Source organism: Corvus kubaryi, unplaced genomic scaffold, assembly GCF_017639235.1.
Source record: "Corvus kubaryi isolate FWS band 111438036 unplaced genomic scaffold, C.kubaryi_AGA036_p1.0 37385, whole genome shotgun sequence".
Classification (NCBI taxonomy): domain Eukaryota; kingdom Metazoa; phylum Chordata; class Aves; order Passeriformes; family Corvidae; genus Corvus; species Corvus kubaryi.
In genome coordinates, this window is record NW_024581127.1 from 33,398,670 (window position 1) to 33,417,122 (window position 18,453).

The 18,453-nt window shown below is 42.0% G+C and overlaps 1 protein-coding gene and 2 long non-coding RNA genes across 4 annotated transcripts in view; 2 read left to right on the forward strand and 1 right to left on the reverse strand.

The window, feature by feature from the left end:
- Positions 1-2,263: 2,263 nt before the first annotated feature.
- Positions 2,264-4,102, reverse strand: LOC121668388. Its single transcript, XR_006017357.1, has 3 exons — positions 3,918-4,102; positions 3,732-3,838; positions 2,264-2,950 (listed from the first exon to the last, which is right to left on the reverse strand). It is a non-coding gene; the product is annotated as an uncharacterized LOC121668388 (long non-coding RNA).
- A 1,342-nt stretch (positions 4,103-5,444) lies between these two features.
- On the forward strand, positions 5,445-10,765 carry LOC121668592. Its single transcript, XR_006017478.1, has 4 exons — positions 5,445-6,303; positions 7,878-7,960; positions 8,511-8,693; positions 9,796-10,765. It is a non-coding gene; the product is annotated as an uncharacterized LOC121668592 (long non-coding RNA).
- Positions 10,766-16,833: 6,068 nt separating this feature from the next.
- Positions 16,834-18,453, forward strand: part of DENND3 (DENN domain containing 3) — a 32,972-nt gene continuing 31,352 nt past the window's right edge. The window contains exon 1 of one of the 2 annotated variants that reach the window (XM_042036061.1): positions 16,834-17,036. In XM_042036061.1, the coding sequence (XP_041891995.1) occupies positions 16,953-17,036 (84 nt within the window). In that variant the 5' untranslated portion in view covers positions 16,834-16,952. The remainder of the gene's footprint in view (positions 17,037-18,453) is intronic. The other variant, XM_042036060.1, reaches the window with a different exon arrangement.

The window sequence follows — 18,453 nt, forward strand, 5'->3', positions numbered from 1 at the left end:
TGAATCAGTCCAGGGAAAAGTTTTTCAGAATCATTTTTTAAAAAGGCAGCATGATTTTACACAGGCAATGAGTGCAGAAATTGGAAGCTGTTAGGCCATAACCTTTTGATATCAGCAAAGGAGATCATTAAGATGAAAATTTCCAAAGGGATTTTTTAGCAATTGCAGCCTCTGCTGTATCAGATTGCATTTTATTTTCATTTTCAGTGCCTAAAATACTGGTGGCTGCTCTGACCTCAGTACAGTGTGTGTTGATTTCAGGAGGTAAAAGACATCTCACTGGGGGTGAGAGAACTACTTATGTGTGTTGGCATGGAAGAACTAAAATACACAGCAAGACTTAGAGCCAGTGTGTTCCTGTCAAAGCAGTAAGCTCAGCACAAGTGAGGAACTGTAATGAAGAAAGCATCATAGCTAAACCCACATAAAATTTGGTTTTGAAACCATTATTTGGAACAGAAAGTAACTGTCAAAAAACTCCAACTTTTAATCTCACAAAGCTCCTCAGAGGCAATTCCTGACATAGCCCACTGACCCTGAACACTCTTCGTCTGCTGTCTGTAGTGAAGACAACTGGGAGAACCACTCTGAAAAAGGCTTTGTATGAAGTTACAGTTATTTGTGACATGTAACAGCAGCTTGAATACATTTCCCAGAAAACAGATCCTCCAGGTTTTATATCAATTTGAATTACTGCAAAGTTTTGTCTATTACTATTTTTTAAACATACGAGGTTTTCTCTGTCCTAGTTTAAAGAGCTGATTTTGAGGTTGTCAAATCTGATCTTTCAAGAAGCCTTTAGAAAAATCTTTCTAATGTGATTTGTGCAAGATAATTCAGGCCTGAGCAAATGTGATCCCCCTGTGCCCTGTTCCTGCCTAGACAGAAGCAGTCGCCTGCAGCTGTGTCCATCTTGCCCTCAAAGGATTTTTAAAGTGCCACTTGACACACTGAATGTATTTGAATGAATATTTTCTGTCATTACCAATTGAAATTACTCCTGCCTTCTCCTCATGACCTTCAGAGCTGGAGCCCATAGAAGAACAGCATTCTTCCTCTTCCAGACAATTATGTGTCTGATCACTCTATGCCAAAATGGAAGTTTATGACATGGGAAGTACTTCCCTGTCCTTGAAGGGAAGTGGTGGGCTAGATGATCTGTGTAGGCTGATGTTAAATTAATTTAACAAGTCCTGAGCTCTAGCTTCAGGCAAGCTCAGACAGGAGCTCACTCTGTGGCTGTGGACACATATGCTGGGGTATTTAATCAAGTCAATTTTTTTTGAAGTTTCTGTGAAACATAAACAGGATTGCTGAGTCTCAGTGAAAATCAGACAGTTTACCAGGGGAATCTGAGACTAGGCCTACCAAGAATTAAGTGACTGTGGACAAAATGACAAAAGGGACCTGGGATTTTCTCAGCTGGAAGACACTGCACATAAAAAGGAAGATAAAAGGAGTACTCTGTGGTGGGGGAAACCCCAAGACCTCAGTTATAGGAAACAGTTCACTCCAAGAAGGTCCTTCGGAGAAGACAGAACTTTGATTTTGCACACTGGCAGGAACAAATAATTGTAGCTTTTTCTCCTCTGTTATCAGCAGCAGAAGAGAAGGGATGGAAAGTCCACAGTTCAACTGCATTTTATATGATTTCTGGTTTTTAGAGAAAGGGTAAATAATTTTCCCTGACGTTTTCTCAGAGATGTCATCGGCTGCCCAGAAGCCATGATGGCCCTATATATCCAATTTATATTGACTGCAACCACAGTCACAGAGGCAGCCTTTCTGAAAATTTCTATTAAGCTACTTCAAATTCAATATATAAAAACACAGTCAAAATCAGTAGGTACTTTTGAAATTCCTTGCCTCCATTTAGGATGTGCTTACACTCCAAAGAAAGAATAAAAGAAGAAAGTATGCTCTTCATCTGTGCCTGAAAGAACTTGTTTATTAAATTTGAAGAGCACTAGCTGAATAAAAGATAAGACAGTTAATTACCTCTGTACATCCAGTTCAGCCTCTTACCTGCCCTGTTCACAGTGTTTGTTTACTTTGAACAGATGGAGCAAGGTAAATAAACTGGATAAAATAAATCCTGTGGAGCTACTGTACCTGCTTTATCTGCACAGATGTGAAGCACTCAAGAAGAAGGCAGCTCAGGTCCTGAATGTCAAGGCATGATGGCAACCAACACTGTTTGTCTGACAGAGAAGAAAGCTGCACACTGATTTTTCCCTTGTGATCTTACAGACGTGAGTCATGGTGAAGAGAGGTGCAGATAGAATTATTTTATTTCTAAACCAGAGGAACCAAATAACAGCATTACTGTGCATCATACAGAAAATGCTGCTCATACAACTCAACACGAGTGGGCTGGCAGTGAAGGAAAATCCAGCTTGTTAGTTTTTGTTCATCTGAACTATAAACTTTGACCTAACCTCTCAGGCAGTGTCATTTGCCAGTCTTAGTAATTGTTAGCAGTCAAAACAAAAAGGTGAAAAAATCCTCCATAATCATCTTCTTAGTCATTCCAACGACAGACTAAGCACTGAATGTGCAGATAACTTCAAGCGTGGGATTTTTTCCTCATCAGTTGTAGCTGGAAAGATGCAGACATGCAAATGTTTCTTGAGAAACTTGCAACTTTCCCGTATGTATGTATTAGTTGTTCTGGTGTCTCTGTACCTTTATTAGAACAATTAATCTGAGGTTTATCACATCAATCTTTAGGTACCATCTGAAGTATCTAAACTGAAATCCAGTCCAAGCTCCTTCTGTTCTCAGTGGTCTCATCTCAATGTCAGTTTGAATGCTGGTCTAAGTTGCTCCATGGTTGTTATAAGCAGGAAGTACACTTTCAAAACCTACCAATCCTCTTTATATCCTGCTGGGTGTAAGCAGTATCTACAGGTCTGAAGCATGGCAGGCTGGAGGGAAGACTTACTTTGGTCTGCAAACATAAAAGTGGCAATGATGCTCAGAAATTCAAATGCTGTGGAACATCCTTACCTGTCACCTGCTTTTGCATAGTTGGTTACTTGTGGGTAGTCTTGGAAGATAGGTATTATCTGGTTACAGAGTAAGACTATTTTCTTGCACCACATTGGCCCACACCACTAGTCAAAAGTGGACATTTGCTTACAGTTCCACAATCTGCATCCAGGATGTTTGCACACCCTTACAAAGGCAGGCTCCTTCCACTAGCAGCCTGTATGTTTACAGTGTGCCACAAACAGCTGTCATACCTGTCATATAAATGCATCAATAGTAATACAGCATTTCCCCTCTCTTTCCCAGGAAAATCATAGAATCATCATAGAATCATCATAGAATCACAGAAGAGTTTGGGTTGAAAGGGACTGTAAAGATCATCTCATTCCAACTCCTGCCAGGGGCAGGAACATCTTCCACTAGACCAGGTTGCTCAGAGCTCCATCCAATGTGGCCTTGAACACTTCCAGGGATGGGGCAGCCACAGCTTCTCTGGGCAACCTGTGCTAGGGCCTCACCACCCTCACCATAAAGAATTTCTTCCTAATATCTAATTGCAAATCCACTGTGACATTCTTCACTTGGCATTCCTAATTCCTTAGCTGTCATTGGGGCTGTAACTGTTCTGCAGCTCCTGAGGTTTGGGAGTTTTGTTTCTGTTTGATCTGCAAGAACCCAGTTTCAAACATTCAAAGCAGGTTTCATCAACACGTGCAAGATAAACGCTGCACAGTACTCACCAGTAAATGTGAGCAGCCTTTTTCCAAGCTTGTACTTTTCCTTATTCCTTCCATCTTGAGTGCTACCAGAAGTAATTTTTTTTCCCCCTTCTGGAAAAAAGTGGACACTAGGGAGAGCAGAGGATTAAAACTTAAAAAGAAAATAACTGCAGTGGAGGAAGGGAGATAGCAATGACTCCTGCTCACCTTTGGATGTGAAACTAATCAGTCCTTCAGTTCGCAGTAACTCTGGTTTGCCATCCTTTAGTACTGCCTTGCTAGTGGGTTCTTGTTTTTCAGAACCTGTTGAGAAATCATCCGTGTTACATTTATGTATCAAGCTTGTATTTATTCACCCAAAAGGACAGCAATGAACGCAAAGAACTTAAACTGACAACTGAAAGAATTTAAATGGACAACAGTTTTATTGTTTCAGTCTCTGCGGTGGTGGATTTGACCTTGGCTGGCTGACAGACCACACCCAGTTGCTGTCCCTCCCTCTCCTCAACGGGATGGGGGCAGGAATGGGATGGAAAAGCTCACAGGTCAAGATAAAGACAGACAGATCCCTTACCAGTTACCATCACAGGCAAGACAGACCTGGGGAAAACTTTTAATTTATTGCAAATTAAAAATAAAGCAGGATAGTGAGAAGAAAAGATACAGCTGAAAACAGCTTGCTGTCACTCTCTCCTATTTCCTAGGCTCAACTTCACTTCTTCCTTCCCAACTCTTCTACACCCTTGCCTCTCTCTGTTCAGTGAAGGGGGATGCAGAATTGGGTTTGTGGTCAGTCCATGACACTTCCTCTGTGCTGCTCCTTCCCCCTCACACTCTTCCCTTGCTGCAGTGGGGAGTCCCTCTAACAGGATAGAGTCCTTTATGAGCTTCTCTAGGGTCAGTCCTTCCCATGGGCTGTAGCTCTTCAAGAACTGCTCCAGTGTGTGTCCTTTTCATGGGATACAGACCTTAAGGAACAGACTGCTCCAGCACAGGTCCCCCATGGGCCACAGGTCCTGCCAGAAAACTGCTCCTGTATGGGCTCCTCTCCTCAGGCTGCAGAGTTGGATTCTTCACAGGCTGCAGCTTCCTTCGGGGTACATCCACCTGCTCTTGAGGGGTCTTCCATGGGGTCCAGGGAGATGACCTGCACAGTCTTCTCCATGGGCTAGAAGGGAATCTGCTCTGGTGCCTGGACCACCTCCTCCCCTCTTTCTTCACTGACCTTGGTGTCTACAGCATTGCTTCTGTCACATTTTTCTCACTTCTCTCAGCTGATGTGCAGATTTTTTGTCCTTTCTTAACTGTTTTCCCAGAGGTGCCACCACTGTAGCTGATTGTTCCAGTTGTGTCCTGTGGTGGGTCCCTTTTGGAGCAGGCTGGAGCTGGCTCTGACACAGGGGAGTCCTTGGCCTCTTCTCACAGAGACCACCCCTGCAGCTCCTCCACTGACAACACCTGGACATGGACACTCAATATACCATCTCTTATAAAATGTAGGATCAAAGAAAAACTCAAGCTGGAAGGGAATGCTGGAGGTGTCTAGCTTAATCCCCTGCTTGAAGCAAGGATAACAAGGAAATTCGATAGGGTGCCCAGGAATGGGAATTTCGCCTCTCTTTATCAATTTGAAGGAATTAAAACTGGATGGGTAGATGATTTGCAGGAGGGGACACTAAAGACTAATTTGCAACTCGGACTTAACCATTTCTGAGGTTGGCTGAATGTCAAGAAACTAGATGTGAAGAGAAATCAGTGTTGGCATCCCCACAGTTTGCAGTGAGAAGTGTTCACATGACAGCAGTCATGTTACAGCTACCACTAACTGCTTCCATTCTGCCTTGGGGCAGAATATGCAGTAAGGGTGAGGAAAGATGGAGCGAAAACGTTCCCTAGGGGAAAGACTTGGAGTTTATACTGCATTTAACAAAATCTGGATCCTGATGGCTGTAGATACCACTGGAGTACAATGACTTTCTAATTAATTTCTAAGTTCTAATGACTTCCGTAGGAACCACTTGTGAGTTCCATTTCCAAAGGTAAGGGTCAGGCAGTCTATAAACTCTGTAAACTCTGTACAGCTGAAAAACCTGATGACCTCAGCCTCCATCCTGACCCTCTGCTTTCACAGAAACATTGCATGTTCCCCTGTGGCAAATCAGAAAAGGTCTTGTACACGACAAAGGACAAAATTATTCACTGGGTATTTCCATTATCCTTTTCAGTGGTGCTTTAGCTACAGGGTGAAAACAACCTTAACAAATGTTGAGCACTGAAACAAGAGGATATTTAAAAAGCCCCTATTTTTCAAGTGTGCATAGTTCAGGGTTACTGTGATCACAGGCAATCTGACCCCTGTCATCCTAGGGAGTGATAGCAGATGCCTGGCTGAGACTAAGCACTCCCTGGCACAGGAAACAGGATGCATGAGATGACCTGAGCCAGAAATCTCGTGGGAAAACTGTGAAGAGCATGCTCTTTCTACCTTGAACAGAATGGGAAAGCAGAAGTCAGTAGCTGTTGCTTATGCACTGGCAACCTTTGAATCTTCATCTCATGCACCTTCTCCTTTTCCTTGCTGGCAGCTGGAGGGGTAAGCACACATTTTCAGAGCTCTGCTATTGACTACAGAGGTAGCCATGGATGTTCTGTTATCATAGAGTTGGAATGTGTTGGAGTTGGCTTTGCTGTCTGAAATGAGACAGGTAGTGAAAGATAATAAGGAGAAAACCTTGCCTGATGATGTGAGATGCAGTTAAAATTAATATGAAAGCAAGGCCACAGACTTTGCATATTTATGCAATCACTTGTCTGGAGGATGTGGCTGTTATATTTAAATTCTGATATTTATTTTAACTTAGCAGTACTGAATGCCATCTGTACTTAGAGAATAAAGACAAAACAAGCCCATGTTGCTTGGCTGTGGGTTCTGTAAGCTCTTCAGAGAAAAGACTGTGCCATGGGGCTGTAGGGCACCAAGCATCAGTGGTGTTACAAGCCCCATGGGGTATTTAGGTGCTAGGAAAAATAAATTCAGTAGTTGGCTTAGTGCTGAATTACAAATTCCGCTTTGTGCCAAAGCTTTAGTGCTGTTTATATTTAAGGCTTGCTTTTTGGCTGTGCTGAAAAACAGAAGGCTTGGCTGTTGTTATTTGACAAGAATTAGAAAGGTCCAGATCACTTGGAAACTCGAGGGTTGCTGTCTCCCAAACAAAATTTCCTGCTTTTTAAAGATGTTAGTATTGAAATAAATGCAGCCTTTTTATCATATTGTAACTACATACTGCAGCACAGTGCCCTGTAGGACTTTTCTTGGCACTGCTTTAATGATAATGTCTTTGATTCCTTCCTGGTTAGCTGATTGGTCTTGTTACAGTTACTCTGAAGACTTCCATATTGAGATTCAGGTTTTGCTCCACAAGAGACTGAATGTTTCTGGACAGTGCATAAATAAATTACCTTCTTTCCTTTGAAATCTTTATCATAATTGCATGATTTGCAGGGGTAATCATGCATGTCATTATGAAGGGGTGATCATATCTTGTTCAAGTCAGTCAGCTCTCTAGTGGTGCTGCAATATATTAGCAGCAAATCTCTGTTAGAAAGCTTCCATGAAAAATCTTGTTAAATCTGGGAGAAAACCCAGGGAAATATGAACTAAAGAAGAGACTTTTCAGGAAAATCTGTTTGTAGATTCATTTATGAACTCCACTAACGTGCTTTCTCAATTAAACAATGCTGCTTTCTTGTAATTATAGCCAGGGAAAGACAGGAAAGACACTAGAAATTTTGTTGAACCAGCTTTTATGACCAGCATGTACTATGGTTATCAAAGACACATGTAATCTATTAGTGTACAATTGGCTTTTTGACATATGAGCAATTTGCAGTGCCTGAAGAAAGGCCTGAAAGGGAATGCCTCACATGGCTGTGCCAAACTGCACATTCCTAACATGCTCTAAAAAATCACCTCTCCTTTGGTACAATAGGGACAATGCAGAATGATGTATTTCACAATTATTATATTAATGTCCCCTCCAGCCATGTTCAGTGAAGGGACCAAAATGCAATTTGCTGACAGATGTAAACCAGCTTTCCTTTAAAACAATGGAGAACTTTAACAGAGATACCAGAAAGCAGTTGGTTATTGTTGTGCTGTTTCCGCAGCCTTGGACCGGTGCCCTGCTCTGCAGGATGACTGAGCTCCACCCGGAGAAACTCCTCCCGCCCTCAGGCATTTCCAGTCTCAGGTAGCAACACGATAATGAGTTCAGTGGGATTGATCCTGAAGGGAAAAAAAAAAAAAAAAAAAAGAGGGCTGAAGGCTTAATTTTAGAAAAGATGCAGCAAGTGAACTTGCCAATACAAAAAAAGTAGTTGGGAACAGAACTAATAAGAAAATGTTGTTGTTTATGCCTTCAGTCTATATAACATGAGAATTCAAAACAATCTGGGGTTTTTTAGCCAGGACTTAAAAGTAAGTACCATTCTCTGTAGAAGTACAAATAAATTTATTTCTAACTGTAGCTTGGGCTATATCTGGTTTTAGTTTTTCATACAAATTTACTTAATACAAGCTGTAATTCTATATGTTTTTATATTACATCATTTTTACTCTCAGTAGGTGAGCAGCATTGGTGACAATATTACAGGAACTATGAGCAGTGTTTTCTGAGTCACTGCTTCTCCTAGGAGGAAGCTTTCCCAAATCATATGACAAAGTCCTTTTTCACTCCAGTACTTGCCTTTGCCTCCACAACAACTCTTGGTAAAATAAAAGAACTCTTTTTTTTTTCACAGTCACCATGAACACTCCTGTAACATATTGTAACTTGGCAGCTAACCAAGCTGGGCTCCTGGTGTTGTGTGTACTCTGCAAACACAGAAAACTAAGAGCCACCCTTCAGGAGGATCACCCTGCACTAGGAAGGCCAGATGTCAGAAATGGTTTGCTCTTTCTGACACTTGAAAATTGGACATAAGGTTAGTCTTTGTGGAATATGAACCCACTTTTATAATTTTCAGTCATTTCCATTTATGTCAGGTTATGTTCCTTCCTCATGTAGAAATGTTATATTTTGGTGGGTTTCCCTTATAGAAGATTACAGGTGAATCAACGCTGAAAAATTCTCTGAATGCCAAAGAACAATAAATTGAATCAAGGAAAACATTAGATTCAGCTGTGCCAGAAAAGGAAGCCTAAATTGTTCTAAAAATTATTTCTTAAAATATCTTTGATGAATAATTCACCCTGGTAGGTGAGATATTCTCTCTGCTCTTCAGAGAAAACTGAAGTAGCCATTATAGAGGAACAAACAAGAATCACAGAAAACAAGACAGTGGGGACACACTGTCAGTTAAGGTTTCAAACCCAAAATTTGTTTGTTTCTTTTAACATTAGAAGTGCAACATGGAAAACAAGCACAGACTATTGGGTGGTGTTTGTACAAACGCCCTTTTCTCTATATAGTAAGTTGTGCAGAATCCTCCTTGGTCTCACTATAGAAGCTGACACATGATTAACTAGGAGTTAATTATTTATGAGGTTATGTTCTGCCCAGTTTCAGTCCTACATGACACAGCAACATGTGCCTAATTGCTATATTTGATATGTCAGGCAATATTTAAATACACTCCTTTTATAATGCTATAGCAGTACACCTAAAAGTAGACTATATGTTTAGCCATGCAAATGGTTGAACTTTGTTCTCTGTTTACTGCACTGTTAAATCTCTAAGGAACCTTGGATGCAAATAAAGCAATATGGGCTTAATTAAATACAAAGACAAATGTTGTTTAGAAGGGACCTTTGGAGGTCGCTAGCCCAACTCTTTGCTCAAAGCAGCAACAACTTCAAAGTTAGATCCAGTTGCCCTGCTCTTCCTCCAGTTTCAAAAATCTCTAAAGAAGGAGGTCACACTGGCTCCTTGGAGAACCTGCTGAAGTGCTTAATCATTCTCATGGTGAAAACCTTTTTCATTGTATTCAATCAGAAATCCCTTGCTGCACCTTTCAACTGTTGTCTCTTGTGCTCCCACTGTGTGCCTCTGAGTTTGTGTTGCTCTTCTTTATGACCCCTCTTCAGGTGGATGGCACTGGATTTCTTATGGCCGCTCTGCCCTTCAGCCTTCACCCATGGTGCCATCCACAGCCTTGCTGAGGACGATTTCCACCCCATGGTCCACATCCATGGTGAAGATGCCAAGTATTTTTAGCCCTGTATCAAACACTGAGGAATGCCACTCATGACCAGCTGTCAGATTTCAAGCTGTTCACCCCTCCCCTTTGAAACTGATGGTCCAGCCAGTTTTCAGCCACCTTGTGGTCCATCTGTCTAGTCCATATCTTCCTAGCTTTGGGTACAAGGATGGGAGATTGTTCTGTCCCTTCTGTGCTTACAAAAGATTTTCATGAGGTTTTGCTCCACAATGCAGCACTGTCTGCTAGGAATGAGGAGCAGCAGCATGGAATGCTGACAAGTTAGAATGGTCTCACATTATCCATAGCCATACTGGCTAATACCTGTGAATTCTCTGTCTTAGGCTGCTCTAAAGGATACTTGGTCTGTGCTGCTTTTGGGATTCTTCTTAAAGCATTTTTTGCCTGGAGATAAGCAGAGGTCACTTGGAAGCTGGCTATTTTACATGGAAAATACGATGGCTATTCTGGTTGGATCCAAGCCTGGATTAATCTTCTTCAACAGCTTTGTTATGTGATCATTTAAAAATTAAAAACCTTTTCATATACAAACAGTTCACCAGCTTAGAGAAGATTGTTTCTTATATAACAAAGGTCATTTTGTTTACATATGCTGTTTTTTCATAAAGAGAGTGATGTAAGGGCTGCTACAAAAAAATCAAGAGCGAAAGTGTTTGGCTTTTAATATGCATTTAACTAAGCTAAAATTAAATAAGGGTGATGTTTACTATATGGTGCTTTTGTCAAGCTATGAATTGCTGATCTTTTCTGAACACAGTGGAGTATCCCAAGAGATTCCCCAGATTCCAGGGAGAAAAACCAAGCACACTTTATTAAATTAAAAAAAGCAAAAAGCAGTTCATAGTTATGAATGATGATATCTATGCTGATGTATTTTAAGGTTTCTTACAGTGATGTATACAAGAAGCTATTACACTAAAACTGTTAAATTCGACATTTTATTTTCTGTATCTGACTGACAATCTTTGTACACTAACTGACCTCTTCGCTCTCTTGTCCTACTACTTCAGGAATTCTGAGTCTGCATTTCTCTTACAGCAATGCTGTAAAAGAACAAATGTTATGAAATCTTAATGTTACTATAAAAAGCAGCTGCAAAATCTCCTTGGCTGCCCAAGATTGTACCAGATGGTAAAGAACTGGAAGTATAATAAGTGTCATATTAAGCCAGTCAGATTTGAGGGACACGTTATACATCCCACATAAATAAAACACTGCTAAAACTGCCCCTGGAGTGATGAGATTCAGGAATAAGCTTTTCTGTAGCCTCAGGAGTATCCCATGGTATCTACAATGCAAAGTGTTTCTAATATTCAGAGCACTCAGATTAGTCTGGTTCTTTGCCAAGGCCTGACAGCTCAGTGTTGCTACATCTCTCTAGATGCAGGGGTTGTGATAAAGCTAATCTCCCTTTTTTTCCCTCCTAGGACTTTCACAATTTTTTTCTCTAAAAAATAAAACTACAGCCAGCCTTCTTATCAGAAATATAGAGATGATGAGGAGTAAGTGCTGCATTGACACCCAAAGCTGTATCCTTGGGACTCAGTTATCCCATCACAGAAAAATTGTGTTCATTTAAAAGGTCATTGACTGTACAACTGGCTGAGCATTGTCCCTATTTTGTTTGCTATAATTCTAACATCTTGTTTCCTTCATATACAAATTTTTAGCCCTCCTGCTGTGTTAGTACACAGAGACCCCAAGAATGACAGAATCATCCATGTCAGAGAGAACCTCAGGAGATCTGTGGTCCAACCTCCTGCATGAAGCAGGGTCAGCTGTCAAGTCAGCCCAGTTTGCTCACAGCTTTATTGGTCTCTTCTTGAAAACCTCTGAGGATGGAGACAGCACAGCTCCAGGCCTCTGCTGCCTGATTTTAGTACATGGTCAGCCTTTCTCAGAGGTGACAGAGAAACACAACAAAATCGTTTGGCATATGTGGATCAGTCACAAGGATCTGAGCTTTAAGGGGCGTGTTTCCCTACAAAAGGTTGAACTGGGGGTACATTTCCATACATCAAGAGCTGAGGAAATAGGAGGCAGTAGGTGGCTTCTCCAACACACAGGCAGGTTCAAGCTGAGAACACAAATCCCACATGCTGACACATTGTAAAACCTGCTCCATGCTGGCATTCTTCTGTTATGCCAGTGAAATACATCCATGTATTCTGAAAGAGATGCACAATAAATGACAGTTAATGTTGCAGAAAATTTGTATCCTGTAATACCATAAATGGTGAGAGCACAAACCAGACAAGCCAAGTAAAAAAGAAAGAAGATGCAAATGAAACTGTTAATAGGTGCAGAGATCTCTGAACTTTCCTCCTTCCTCTCTGACATGTTTATGCTGAACTTAGTGATCTTTTACAGAATAATTTTGAGGCCAAAGTCATTGCACTCAGTTGGATGATACCTGCAACAACAAAGAAGTTTCATTATAGGTTTTTGTAGCATTATTAAAAATGGGAATAAGTCTCTGAGGCATCAAGAGAGAAATTTTAAGTCTGTGCAGGGCCATAATTTTAAAATCCTCATTTGATTTGCATAGTCAGTGGTTGCTTGGTTGCTAATTTCAGTGTAAATTTAGAAAGTGAATTGTCCTGAATGAAAGAAATGTTATGTCTGTCAGTAAATATCTTTCACTGCAGATTCATGGAAATCTGCTGCTTCATTATTCTGGAAGAAGGAATATAAAATGAGAAATGCTTAAGTTGGAGAGAATATGTCAACCTGACTCCCTGAATTTTATTCAAAATAAATCCCTTGCCCTATAAATGACCTTGATGATAAGAGCATAAGAACTGTGTTTAGAGACAAGGAATTTAAAATCCTGAGATGTGGTGTTTTTAAACAGACTTCCAGATTGCAAAGAGTTGTCTGATATGTATCAGGGCAGCACACGTCAGGCTGTGTGTCCTGTCTTCTCTTTGGGTAGAACACACAGTTCTTACTGGACAGAATAAAGATTTCTTATTTATGCAGTCATGCTCAGCATAGACACAGAAATCAGAATAATGGAAGAGTTTGGGTGGGAAGTGACCTTTAAAGGTCACCAAGTCCAATCCCCCTGCAATGAGCAGGGACATCTTCAACTTGATCAGGTTGCTCAGAGCCCTGTCCAACCTGACCTGAATGTTTCCATGGATGGGGCATCCATCACCTCTCTGGGCAATATATCTTCCTGTGAGCCAAGCAGTGGAAGGAAGCAGTGGTCTGAGTTTCAGTTCTCACCTGCAGATACTGCTGTGCCACAAGCTTAATTATATGCCAAAGAGAGGGTATTTAACTATCATTAAACCTGCAGAACATGAGTGATGTCTGTATTCAGTTTCAAAATGAAAACTCCTGCAGTCCTTACACCTATCATGGTGAAATTCTTCAGGATGCACAAGCCCTGAGTTAGTCAATGTGTAGTTTCCAGCGCTGTTTGGAAAGGGGCAGAAGCATGAGTGAAAATTGGCCTTCTCCATGTTGGTTTTCTGCAGTTCTCCTGTCTTATTTATCTGTGTGTGTGGGGGTGTGGACTCTTTCTTCAATCTTCCAGTTTTGACCAACACACTTGTAAAATCCCTCAACAAATTCAGCTTCAGTTGTGCCCTTGGCTGCCCTGATCCCATCCCTACACATCTGGGCAGTGTCCCTATATTCTTCCCAGGATACCTGTCTCTTGTTCTACTGCTTGAGCATTTCCTTTTTACACTTCAGGTGGACCAGGAGGTCCTGACTGACCCATGCCAGTCTCCTGCCTTCCTTGCTTCATTTCCTACACATGGGAATTAGGTGCTCTTGCACTCAAAGAATATTGTCCTCAGAGAGCTGCCAGCTCTTCTCAGTTCCTTAAGAGTAGTTTCCCAGGGGGTGCCATTCACTAATTCCTTAAAGAGCTGAAAATTTGCTCTCCTGAAATTCAGAATCCTGACTCTTCACCCGGCCCACATCCCTCAGGACTGAGGTGTTTGCAGTGTAGGCATCTACAACTCAACAAGTCACTCAGTTATTTTATAAACAAGATCACATCAAAAGAATACAACTTGTGAAATTATTTTCTCCCTTTAACAGAGGCAGTCTGTCTAAAACAGAAACACTGTATTTGGAAGGTAAATGAGATTCTATGCCAAGAGGATCTTTAATTATTCAGATATGGCCCTGTAGGTCTGAGAAAGCCTTTCCCATGTTGAGGACATATCAAGAACAGCAGTTTTTTCTGCATTCAGCAGCCTAGTACCACCTCAGGGAGTTAACAAACAAACAAACATTTACTGTATTTGTGATCTTACAAAAAGAAAACACATATTAAAAGGTGGCATTTCTTCCTCAGCTGACAATTTTTCTTAGGAAGAAAATTACTCAACTACATGAATCTTTTTGTAGCACAGAGGGATTCTTCTTATGTGAATGATTTTGTCTCTTACCAGGGACCCCATAAAGCAGGTTTTCTCCTTCCAGGGTTCTTGAGATTTTACCAGACTAACATTAGTACCTTTCATCTTGTAGTTCTGTTTTGATAATAACTTCACCGTATCTTTGCTTTGAGGGCTACATTAATTATGAACAAGAATCATCCCGTATTTATCATTGCAGATAGCAGAGAAATCAGAAAATAATCATGATATAGATTAATTAATTATGGGTGACCTGAATTGCTTAATAGCCTTGGTTCATTTGTAATTTTCTTTTAATATGGTCAAATGCTTGGTCACAGTCACAGGTCAAGCAATGTATGATGTAGGATTGTCATGTTGGAAGTAATAACCCTAAGAAAACTGTACTGAGTTGCAGGGGATAACTAATTTAAACACTACATCCTTTCTGAATGATTCATGTATCTGTCTGTGTTTTAATTAGGTGGGGATATCAGTCAGAAACAGCAATGTGATTTATCACTGAACATTCAGCAATAATAAAGCTTTGGTTTTGGTGTTCATAATTCAAAAATAATACTGGAAAAATTTGAAATATTTGAGAAAAGATGCACACAAGTGATTAGGAAAGGAGTTTTAACAGTATGAGTTGTACAATCTTTTAGAAATAGAGATTAATAATCTTGAACTCTGCAGAGAGAAATCTTTTCATAGTAAAATGCCTGTTCAAGCAGCAGCCAGTGTAACATGATCCAGCGACAAAGAGCTAAGCTAAAAAGTGAAACTAAAAATGAGATGCCCAACATTTAATAGGGACTGTTAACAATTCCTATTGGATGGCCTCAGCCAGAAGATACAGCATTAATACAGGACTCACTCTGATTCTGTGACCTGGGCTACACAGGCTAAACAAGATCATTTTAACAAACCCTTATGACCTCAAAGTTCATGAACAAAAATCTTTGAGCTTTGGATCTTCTACCACTTTGCAGAAGTGATCCCTGAACTTCCAGGTGTTCAAGAATTTTCGTCTTTTAGTCACTGCTGTATGAACAGAGTTTCCTATATCCTGGATGTGTGTCTTCCTCAACATTTGAGACAACCAGAGGCTGTATAATCCTGAGCTTTAACACCACAAAAATTCAGATAAGAAAACCCCCACGAAATAATAAAATTCCCTATGTTCTTCATACATTTGAGGAAGCCTGTTTTGACCCCTGAACTGACAAGAAGTTCATGAACTCCTGGAACCACTTAGACTGGGATTTTTTTTGCACTTAAAATACCTGAACACTAGTCCACAAAAAAATGTTTGTGGTTGTGATGAAACTTTATCTCATACATCCAGTTTCAGAGAAACCAATCTCTAGTTTCGGGTACTTTATGCTCCGGTCCCAGAGGAATTACATTCTCTCAGTGAAGATCTGCACAGAGCCAATACATACAGAGTGACTCATGGTGTATTTAGATTAAACAGCTCAAGAAGAAACCTCGGAGTTCCCTGTGCTGTGTCTCTGCTGCTCCAGAGGGGAAAGCACCACACAGCCTGCACCAGCTCTGTGCTTACAGTTCATTGAAACTGTGACCCGTGGTAACGTAAATAGAAAACTCTCGTGTAGTGGCAGTGACACAGTCGTGCTGAAGTGACACAGTCGTGCTGAATCACCTGGAGCAAACAGCAGGGAATGGCTGTGCTTAAGAAGGCGCCAGACCATGACATCACCTATGTCTGACAGGGTGACAAGCAGCCCTGAGGCACCTCAGCCCCTCTGGGCCAACAGCCCCACGAGGAAAACAGCCCGTGGAGAAAAATTAACTCGACCTTGAGTCGGGAAGTGTCTTTCCCAGTGGATGTCTCAGTGAGACAGAGAAACGAGGTGAGGAAAGAATCACAGAGTGGTTTGGGTTGGAAGAGAACTTAAAGATCATCCACTTGCAACTCCCTGCCATGGGCAGGGACACCTTCCACTATGCCAGGCTGCTCAGAATCCCATCCAGCCTGGTCTTGAACACTTCCAGGGATGGAGCAACAACTGCGGACTCCTCTCGTTCAAGCCAGGTCCTCAACTTGTTGCTTAGAAGTAGCAGATATTATAGCCCTTCGTCATGTCAACGTGGAATCACGTGACTGTAAATCACAAACCTCATCACTAGTCTTTAAAGGGGCCAATGGTATCTCAGCCCCTTAGCCCTGCACCCTCAGCCTTCAGCCCTGAGCCCTTCAATCCCTCAGCTCTCAGTTCCTCAACCCTGAGCCCCTCAGCCCAGAGCCCATCATCCTCCAGCACCTCATCCTTTCAACTCTCAGCCCCTCATCTTTTATCCCTCAATCCTGAGACCTCAACATCTCGCACCGGAGCCCCTCAGCTGCCAGCGCCTCTGCCCCACAGCGCGCTCGCGCCAAAGCCCCACCCCCGCCCGGCCCGCCACACCTCCTGCCGCTCTGACTGGTTGTATCTCCTTCGAGTGACAGGAGAGACAGCCAATCAAAGAGCTCAGAGTCGTGACGGGCGGGTAGGGCTCCCGTGTGTGGCGTCGGGAACTCCCCCCAGACCACCCCCGCGGGGAGGGACCGGGCGGCGCTGAGGGCGGGAAGGCGCCGCTGTCCCGAGGGCAGGAGCCGCTGCTCGCAGGGAAGGAGCCGCCCTGTCCCCGCTGTGCCATGGAGGACGTGCTGCCCTCGGGCCTGCTGGAGATTTGTCTGCTGGTCGGGGCGCCCGGGGAGCGGGTGCGGGCGCTGCTCCAGGTGAGCGGGTTCGGGCGGGCGGTGCCAGTGCGTGGGGTAGGGTTTGTCAGCACATGGAGCTGATATACCCCAACAGAAAGTTGTTTTGACAGGCGAACGTCAGCAGAGCAGGGAGAGTTTGGTAGCGGTGTGAGGTGGCTGCACTTTCCCAAAGGTCTGAGTTTAGATGGAGAGCTCACTGTAGGTTTATATAAATAGGAACAGCAAAACGCTTAAGGATGCGTGTTCTTTCTGGGTGTTACTCCACGTCCTGTGGAGAGAAAAGCAATCTGTATCCTCAGGAAAACACGAGATCTAAATCCCTGTGCTCAAGTGCTCTGAGTTTGGCATAACCTGAACCACTTGGATACGGCGGGAGCCGATGGGTTGGTTACTGCTTTTAATATATGATTTATAATTTGTTTGTATTTATTCACATGTGGGCTCACAATTATAGCCCTCCTCCCGGTTCTGCTTGGTTCAAGTGTGCTGACGGGTTTGTTCCATACCTACGAGGTGCCCCGCAATGGGAAGAGCTGTGGTGCCAGCACGTGCAAAAAAAGCCAAACAGCTCCCAGGGATCTCAATTGCTTTGCTTGAACTTGAATTTGATTGTGCTCTAATAGCATTAGATAAAGAAGTCTTTGTTGGGCTTCTTACTTGTTCACTCGCTCAGGAGACAGCTTTTGCTGATGTCAGCTTCTTAAGTGATAACAGCCAAGCGCAGGTTCACATTCCAGGATCTCATTCATGTGTACCTTCAGAATGGGAAAATAGTTCCTAAATGTTAGCACCAGACTTTTGAAATCAGTATGTGCATGGTGTTTTATCAGAAGCATGAGAAGTGAACCCAAAGGAAGGGGAATTTCTTATTCATTCCAGTTTGCTTAGTTTGATCTTACTGCTTTCTGAAAAAAACCCTGTGGAACAACAAATAAGAAATTGGCTACAGAAAGCAGAAGCCATTCTGATATTCCGATCACACTGCAGGTTCTGAATTGTTTCTTTGCTCAAGATACAAAAAGGTATCAGAAAAAAAAGTAGTCCCTTCTTTTGTGAATATGAACTTCAGTAAAGTCCCTGCAAGCTGTTGCACCACAGGAATTTCAGTCACTGTCTTAGGGCAAGTTTAGAGATTTACATCTACATGAGGAGAATGGAATATGTTTTATGGCTAATTTTAGTGGCTGTAGAAAGAAAATACTTTATCGACAGAAGATACCATTCCAATGGAAAGTAGTGTATCTCTGATGGTATTTACAGATGAAACAGTGGGTAAAAATCCTGATAGTGCTTCAAATCTTGGTCTTTACAGTGCGTTGGTGCATTCTATCACATGGAGTGATAAAGCAAATGAGGTCAATGGGACTGTGATATAACCCACACACAAAGTAAGAAAATTTTTATATGACTGACCTGTTGTTCATGGGGACTCCAG